The 9317-nt window shown below is 32.0% G+C and overlaps 1 protein-coding gene across 6 annotated transcripts; it reads right to left on the bottom strand.

The window, feature by feature from the left end:
• Positions 1-78: 78 nt before the first annotated feature.
• On the bottom strand, positions 79-4170 carry LOC100792709 (subtilisin-like protease SBT3.3). 6 transcript variants are annotated; one of them, XM_006580078.4, is made up of 10 exons: positions 3941-4170; positions 3759-3850; positions 3549-3646; positions 3306-3446; positions 2541-3211; positions 1913-2004; positions 1583-1825; positions 1386-1500; positions 921-1113; positions 79-809 (listed from the first exon to the last, which is right to left on the bottom strand). In XM_006580078.4, the coding sequence occupies exons 1-10, from the start codon at positions 4106-4108 to the stop codon at positions 256-258; spliced, it is 2367 nt and encodes a 788-aa protein (XP_006580141.1). In that variant the 5' UTR covers positions 4109-4170; the 3' UTR covers positions 79-255. The 6 variants fall into 6 exon arrangements, with proteins under 6 accessions (XP_006580141.1, XP_003524182.2, XP_040871454.1 ...); XM_003524134.5 differs by having other exon boundaries at positions 3306-3461; positions 3941-4169; XM_041015520.1 differs by having other exon boundaries at positions 3549-3641; positions 3941-4168.
• Positions 4171-9317: the final 5147 nt, after the last annotated feature.

Here is a 9317-nt window from a genome sequence, read left to right as displayed (position 1 = left end):
ATTTGCTCTTCACAGTTTGAAATCGGTGTCAAGTATCTATTTCATTTAAAAGCAATTGTTAGTTGCAATCAAGTAACGTTTTTAATCTTAAAAATGAACATTATATTCCATGAGTAACGAGTCTCTTTCCTCAAAGAAATATGCTGGATGTTCTCACCAAAGAATATGCTATGTTTATAGTATGACTCCAAACAAGAACTTAAATATTTTGTTGGCCAATTAAGCTCATTTCTACATATAACATCCGCTTATTATTCATTCAAACTGTATGGTCCTCACAGCAATTGGGGTCCTCACAAAATACTTGCCATCTGTCCATGTTAGGCTCCCAAATTTGTAATCTCCATGAAACTTTTGAGTTGACAGGAAACTGACACTAAAGTTAAGGATTCGTGCATCTGAATTGAAACTCAAAGTTTGAGGTTCAACTCTAACTTTTATGCCATATGGAACCTTCAGTAGAGCTTTGTAGACTGCAGTAATATTTCCCACGTTTGTCACTGTTCTCATTACTGTTGCAACCCTCTTCAGGTTTGGAACTAATATGGAAGGAAGGTTGAGGTTCAGTGTTTGGTGTTTTCCTTTCTTACAACTTGTGGTGGTCTTGGTCACTTTGCTAATGGATGCACTACTGTGACCCATGGAACATAGGAATTGAACATAATCCTCAGTGGTGATATCATATATTAGTCCTGGATCCATTGCTTTGTTGGGATCCACGTGTCCACCCCCAATATCAAACGGGTCTGCTGCCTTATGTGTGGAACCCTCTTCAGATATAAGGCTTCCATCAGTTCCAGTTTGAGATGCTGCATTTTTTAGTGTAACAATTAATTAGATACATTGGATACAGACTATTATATGTAATAGTGTAAATATGTAATTTTAATGTGTTGATTTAACGATTTCTACTGACTCACCTGTTGTAACCAAAGCTGATCTTATGGCTGCAGGTGACCAAGTTGGGTGTTTGGATTTGATGAGAGCTGCTATTCCTGCCACATGGGGACATGACATTGAAGTTCCAGATAGGAATGCAAATCCACTACTCCTTGTAGTGCCCTTTGGTGGAAATGCAGCCAAAATGTCCACACCTGGTGCAGCTATGTCAGGCTACCTCCATGAATCATCCCCCAAAGTAGAAGTTAATGATGACATCATATAATTAAAAGCGGAGTAAGAGCAATAAATATTTATTGTAAGTTGCTGACTACAATTTATAGATCACGGCACACTAGATAAACATTTTTTAAGCACGCTCAAATCAAATTTGCTTTTGTTGTTATAATAAAGTATGAACTATATTTAATTGCTTTTGTCAGGAAAAAAGTGTGGTCTGATTGAATAAAACCAAAATCATGTCTGCAAATGAGGTCCAGATATACCTTTAGCACTGTTGGAGACATGCTACTGGGTCCTCTAGATGAGAAAGATGCAACTCGTGGTGATGTCCATTTTCCAATAACAGTCTTTGGAAAACTTAGGCTTGCTGTCGGAAACCTTCCACATAAGCATAATATTAATTTTAACTCAAATGAACATTTTATAAGCCAATGTTGTCAATCTAAGTATATTAGATCACCTTGATCTTCTAATATAGGTTAGTGTTTGTGTCCCCACTTCATAATCTACCTTGATACATGGAAATGAACCACATTGATTGAGTCCATCTTCATGATATTGTGCATATACTAGTCCAACTCCTCCAGCTTCCTTCACTGTAAGTGATGCAGAAACAATGTCCTGTTGATCTGATACTGAAAAGCATAGAACAATTTTGCCTGCTGCCATTGTTGCATTTAGACTTCCAGATTGACAATCCTTGCTTGAAAGGAAGACACGAACAGTAGATATAAAATGTACAGGAATTTGATATAAAAGAATAGTAAAAATGAAGAAAAAGAGGTCTCACGCCAAATTATCTGATGGGTCTACAGCTATGCGTTCAGAATATGTGAGCCCAACAGATCCAAGATTATGTTTTCCCATATCAATGGACTGTCCCTATATAACAACAATCACAGGTTTAAATATGTATCTAATTCTCATAAATATGACTTCAGGTGGTTTTAATCCTATAAAAATGAGTTTAATTTTTATGCATTATCAATGTAAAAATTTGTATTGTCAACCAATCAAAAATTGTTTTTGATATGATTTTTGTAAAAATCAACAAACTTAACATACATAATATTTTGCGATTGAATGACAATAATTTTTACATTATAATGCATTGACAAAGACTATTAAAAATGGTCTTTGACATTGTTAAGGAGGTGACATGACATACAAATAATCATGCCACATCACTGATCAATTTAAGATCACATGACTTTTTGCATGTCACATCATCACTTAATAATAACAGGAAAATTTTGAAGAGATTTAATTAAAAATTTACAAGAAACAAAATCAGTGGAAATTATTGTTGAAGAATCAAAACCATGTAAAGTCGTATTTTTAAACATATACATATATAACACATTTAAGACATAGTTGGCATATTTGACCAGCTTGATTCAAAAATAGTTGTAGCATACCCACACAGTGCGGTTATTTCCAAGGGTGATGGCTGCTGGAAAGGCCCTATCTATGGTGGTAGCTCCAACTGTGATGATCCATGGTGCAGTATTTGTAACGGTTTGAGAGACAGGACCAGAATTTCCGGCAGAGCAAACGACTGTGATCCCCTTAGAAGTTGCATGAAAAGAACCAATTGCTAATGAATCACGTTGATCAACATAGGAGAACAGAGGAATGGCAAAGCCAAGAGAAACAGTTAAGACATCAACTCCATCATGTATAGCCTTGTCAAAAGCTTTGAGGATATCAGCATCAGTGCAATCTCCAATTGGAAAGTCCCAACAAGCCTTGTAGATAGCTAAGTGTGCCAAGGGTGCTCCTCCTCTGGCTAAACCAGAAGCAAGTCCCCTATAATTTGCATTTCCTACAAAGTAACCTGCTGCTGTGGAAGCTGTGTGAGTGCCATGGCCAATGGCATCTCTTGCCGAGAGATATTCATCAGAGTTGTTTCCTTGGAGGAGTTTCTTAGTCTGATCACTTATTCCTTTCATGAACCATCTAGCACCTATTATCTTCTTGTTGCAATTGGTGGAGTTGAAGTGCTTTCCCCCTTGACAAATTCCTTTCCACCTTGATGGGATTTGTCCCATTGCTTCATCATTGAAACTTGGTGACTCTGGCCAAATGCCTTCAAGAAATCATATTTGTCATTGGTTACATTGCCACTTTCCAATGCCTGCTTAGATATTTTTGTTAAAAGGATAATTAACTACTAGTACTACCTGTGTCTATGACACCTATGATGGTTCCTTCACCTAAGTTGCTGTCAGAGAAAGCAATTTTTGAAGTGGAATGATGGACCCCCATAAAGTCCCAGCTTCTGGTAGTATGAAGTTTATGAATGCCATTTGGAATGACAGACACTACACCAGGAAACTCTGCATTACATGGTATATAATATAACTTTTAAAATGTTCTAAAATGGGTTAAGTAACAAGCCTAATTAATGCAAGGATCATTTGTACTTGCTATTGCTTCTGCTTGATATTTTGTCAATCTTGCAGCAAACCCTGAAAAACCATGCTTATAGCTGTAAAGAATTGAATTCTTTGCAGCTTCTTTGCTTCAGAACAAAAAGAAAACACTTAACAGTTATTTTTTTTCCTTGACTCTTATTAAAGTAATACAATATCAGCTCCATTAGAAAATGAGTATGTGAGGGACACAAGCCATACCTTCCTAGGAGTGATGATAACATTTTGTGGTGATACATTTTAGTAGTTTGTGGATTTTGATATATCTTATCTCCCATGTATACAATGTGCACCTAGAAGCATTTATTTAATAATTGATTGGGATCAATGGCATGTATTTACATGTATACTAAAGCAGAACTAGAAACTTAAGTTGCACTCACAGAGCTTGCTTCAGCAGAGTTGACCAGAGAGTCTTGCAGTAAGAGAAGAGCAGAAGCAATAAGCAATTGGGCCTTTCTTGCCCATCTCCAGTTTCTTGAATTAGTATCCATTATCAGATTAACTGATAGGAGGAGAGCTTCAAAGGCTTTCCAAATGCATAAAAACATACGAAGTATGTATGATGCATATAAAGTAACTTTTTGAAAATAAGAAAAGTTGGGAGTCCTTTCCTTTTGTGCAGTGCACTTTTTAATTTTTTGGCCCAATCGGATGAAAAGTATGCACAAATATCTTCATCATCAGCGAGTATTGGGGAGGAATATATGCCAGTTAGTATACCGCTTTTATTTTTATGGCTAAAGTATTCTTTCTCTTGTCTTATTTTTGTTTTTTTCAATTTAGTCTCTTATGTTTAAAAAGTTTCACTTCTGTCAGCTAAATATTTATGTTAGATCAAATTGGTTATTTCGTCAGTTTTGTTATACAAATTAATGATGTTAATTTTGGCCTATTTGCTAAATGTCCATATGATGTCTTACACGTCTGTCAAAAAAAAAAAAAAAACTCCTAATCCGAGTTAGCACTCATTGAAGGAGACAAATCTCTCTCATTAGTACCTTTTTTTTCATAAGACTCAAATCAAAACCTTAAAAGAATCAAGCTAGAGTCCACTTGGAATAACAGGCATTGGTAGTATACTTCTTTAATTTGAGTGATTAAATTAAGCAATCAAAACAAAAACACACAAAAAAGAGTCAGACATTAATGCCAGAGATATTAATCACAGTTTGATCTGATTGCTTATACATCTCTAATCTTTTTGTTTGTAAAATTCAACTCTAGTTATCAATGCTTTTTCGGGGTATACTGAAATGATGCAGATCATAAAGTTGTGTAGTAATGTAGTCCAAAACCCATCATCATCCCACGATTATTGAAACCTTTTCTTTTTCTAAACTTTGAGTCCCACCTTTTGCTTTTAAGTCATCAATGGGACTGGACTTGTAACCAGTCTTTTCTAATGCAAAAGGAAAAGGAAAAAAAATGCAGTTTCTTGAGTGTTTTTAGTGTTGTCTTCCAATCAAAATTAGAATTTGACCTCTATAAACCGAAATTTGCATTAAATGTTAACATAAAACATGGAGATGAAACTCAAATTATGATTGAAAATTAATGTCAAAGACATCTAAGAAACTATATCTTAAGTTTTATACAAAGCAAACTTGCCGGAGAGAAAATTCTAAGCATAGCAAATAGCAAAAAATAGCTTGGGTAATCTCAAGAAAGTTGGCTGACTTGAATCCTGTCCATGTAAAATAATGATATATTAAATAATAAATAGAAATACAGCTTAAAAAAATTTGAACCGTTGGATGAGGATTGCAGGGTGCTGCAGTTACTTTTGGACTGCAGAGATCTGGTCCCTATTTGGACCCCCCTCAAAAGAAAAATAAATAAAGTACACGAGTATGACAGTTTTTGAAATTTACGGTTGCAGTTTTGCATGATCTGTGAATGGATCGGCCTTTCATTTTCAACCAAAAAATTCAGAGGATAAATTTCATTCTTTTTCTCTTTTCATCTTGTACATCTCCAAATGGTACATGAATAACATAATTCTTTATTATTTTCTATACCGAAATGCAATGCACTACATTTTCCTTGAAATTGGATTCCTTAGAATCAGATAGCAAATGCAAGAAGAATCTATGCCGTTTTTTTCCCACTTTAAAAAGTTAATAAAATACTATAAGCTTATAAAATTTGAGCCATTGGATGAATGCAGAGGCTGCAATCAAACTTTAAGTCATGTTTGCCTACAGAGTTCAACTTTAAGTCAAATAAATGACTGTGGGAGTAAATTACAATATGCATCAAACTTTCATGTGACTTACGTAACATCAATCAACACCATTTCTTTGTTTTCTACTTTCTCTTAATTGGAGTAGCCCAAGCAATAATATATGTGTAAAAAATAAAGAGTTGCACGAGTAATATACTGGCTGCTTTGGAAATAGCTCCTCTTGGTGAAGAATAACACCTTTCTGAGCTCCACTTTCTCTTTACCTTTATCAATTTTCACCAATGTCATTTTCGCATAGTTTGGCTCATGCGGAATCTTTCCTTCCAATAATGGAATAGGTGATTTACAGCTGGATACAAAATTTTCCAATCCAACTAGTTACTAAAAGTTCTTGCAACAAATTCTCTAATGTATAATAACTTGATAACTACAACTTCAACAAAGAGTGTTTTTGGAAAGAGACGAGGAGAGTTTGTAGACAAGTTCGACCAAATATCGTTAGCATATATGATGTCATTTGATTCAATTAAAAACTAAAGATTAAAATTGTAATATATTATTTACCATGGAATTTATTGATTACTATATTTTTTATCTCTAAAGTTTTATAATATTGTGAATTTTTCTTTTTCAATTTTATTTTCACAATTTATTTCACGGATTCATCATATTTATTATCTTATATTTTATTTGTATTTATACAAAATTTATTTGTGATAATTATTTAAATTTATCTTCTCCTTCCTTAATAAAGTTGTTTTTATTTCTTCTCCTCAAAGTCAATAGACATTAATTATCTTATTTATGATGATTTATATTGGGCGTTTCACCCCTTTTTCGTTAAAAAAGAAGTAATTTAAGTGTATTGATGAGTTTCACCCCTTTGTAAAAAAAAAGTATTTAAATGTATTAGTGACACGTTTATGACTTATTGACATTTTCCTCTCTCCTCTCGGCTTCATCCAATCAGTATTTTTAAGAAACAAAGTAAATTTGCTATGGATTTGTTATATTTTTAATATATAAAAATTGAATAATTATGATTCCTCCTCTTACTTATTAAATAAAGAAAGTATTCGAATGTTTTTTTAAAATTTTAAAACATTAAATATCTTTATTTTTATTTAATATTTTTCATTAAGTATTAGAAAGATTTTCAAGACATTTGTATTTTAAAACTTGTCCTACAATTGCAGTGAAAAAACATGTCTTTTAAAAATTACTTTCCTACTCTTGTTTTGGATCTTATGATATTTTCATAAATAAAACATCTTTTTATCTCATACAACATGTAATTGATAAATGTTGATATTTTATGAACATTTTTTATAAAATAAATCTATTTTTGAAATTTTAAAAATATTTTTTCTTTTATTTTTAAATATTATACTGAAAACAAAGTTTAAAAATTATATTGAAAACAATTAACAAGACCTTACTCCCTTTTTCTTTCTCCTCTTAATTTTACCATACAGAGGTTTACTTCAACAAAGATGAAAAAGAGATGTTTCGAGCTAAAGATTAGGAAAGGCATAACTTCCTGTTTCAATTTAAAACAATTAAACACTCAAGAAATATTGTTTAACTTTGTCAGATGCCAAGAAAGAAATAATAATAGAACAAAAATATAGCTTTCTCCTAGTAAAATAAAATCATATCAACTATTCAAAAAAACCATATTTATCAAATCTATACAATTTCACTGTATTTATTTTTTTTAAGTGAGTAATTTATGTTTCTTTAACTTCAGTTTCATTGTTATAAAAATTGAATCGTTTATAAATGCAATCAATATTCTTCACACCAAACGTAAACGTAAAACATATTGTTTTACAATAATTCATTTATAAATAGCGCAACATAACATAGCCATACAATTCAAGAATCGAAGCTTGTATTTACATTTTCTGCAATGGCTGGTTCAACCATCAAGATTCTTAGCATAGTTTTGTTCCTTGTACTCATTTCTCAAGGTAATGATTTCTTCTATTGTATGAAACATAATTTTTTTATAAATTGTTGTTAGTTTCTTCATTTACCATGATGTCAGGCTATAGTCAATGTTCTTTGAAAGATCTCACTGTAAATCAATTTCCAACAAGAAATAAAGTACAAGGAAAACAAGAATGGAGTGTAACTATCAACAATAAGTGTCCATGTGTTCAAAAGAATGTGATATTAAATTGTAAAGGATTTCAATCTGTTGAATCCATAAAACCTTCACTTTTGAAGGTCTTACACAATATTTGTCTTGTTAATAGTGGTCAAGCCATCTATGGAATTCCTATCAAATTCAGATATGCTTCCGACCAACCATTTCCATTAAATCCCATTTCTTCAGAGATTTCTTGTTCTTAAATGTAGAGCCAAAGAAGTTTTCTCTTACAAACCTTTGATGCCATTTACTATAGCTTGATTTGTAGGCATAATAAATGCAGAATAAAAGATTGATTATTGCAATGTTGCATTTGTTTGTCAATTCCTTTTTGTCATTCTTTTAATTCTTGTCATTTTTTTTTCACTTGTATTGATAGCTTTAGTTTGAAATCAATAATAAGGCCTCTCAAACAAAAATGAACTAAGTTCATTGGTCAAACAATTGAATCATTGCTCCTAAAAAGAAAAAGAAAAAATAACAATTGAATCATTGAAAATATATAAATTACGACCATTCTAAAATTAAAGGAAAATTTCAAAAGTTAAACTATTTTTTATTAGACTTAAATATACTCATTGTAATTTATTAGATTTTTTGTTTTAGTCTTTGTATTCTTTTAAAAAATAGGTTTAATTATTCATTTATTCTTTATAATTTCATGATTCATTCTCTCTACACTTTAAAAGTGAATAAGGAATAAAAAAAATCACTTTAAAATTATAGGAACTAAAGATATATGAATTATGAAAATATAAAAATCAAAATGAATAATTTGACTTAAAAATAATTACAGCACAGACATGATTAATGGTTGCCCGTGGAATTCAGCTTTGGTTCAAAGACACGCGATGGAGCAGCTGAATTTTTTACCCATCATCGTACTATTCCTTCGTTGATATCATTAGCGGTTGTTAATATATATGAATTAACTTATGCTATGATAACAATACACTAAGCGGTGATATTAAAAGAGTCACAAACTCTATTTTATATGGTTGAAACAAGGAACATAGTCCACCCAATAATATTGCAATTGAAATTTGGGGGATCCATCGAACCTCCACTGATCACCCTAAGCACATGACATTCCACACTTGTTATGCTAACCTGGTGTTCACGTTCTTATAAAAACCAGCAGGCACAATAAAATAAAAGGTAACGAACTAATTATCTAACAATTGGAATTTTCTTTCTCTATGATTTTTTCTGGTCAATTCTCTTTCATATATAATTGAATCTCAATTATCATTACCAATTCAATTATTTTCAACTGCTCAATCTGCCCTATATTTTTGGCAATAGGTAAAAAACGCATCTAGAATGTGGTGGGCAACTTAACATGGATACGGCATACGTAACCACAATAAAGAAGACAGAAATCAGTAACACATAACATGTGCTTTGTTGCGAAAGT

The sequence above is a fragment of the Glycine max genome, chromosome 5 (genome assembly GCF_000004515.6).
Source record: "Glycine max cultivar Williams 82 chromosome 5, Glycine_max_v4.0, whole genome shotgun sequence".
NCBI lineage: Eukaryota > Viridiplantae > Streptophyta > Magnoliopsida > Fabales > Fabaceae > Glycine > Glycine max.
This window is presented reverse-complemented; position numbering and strand designations above follow the sequence as displayed.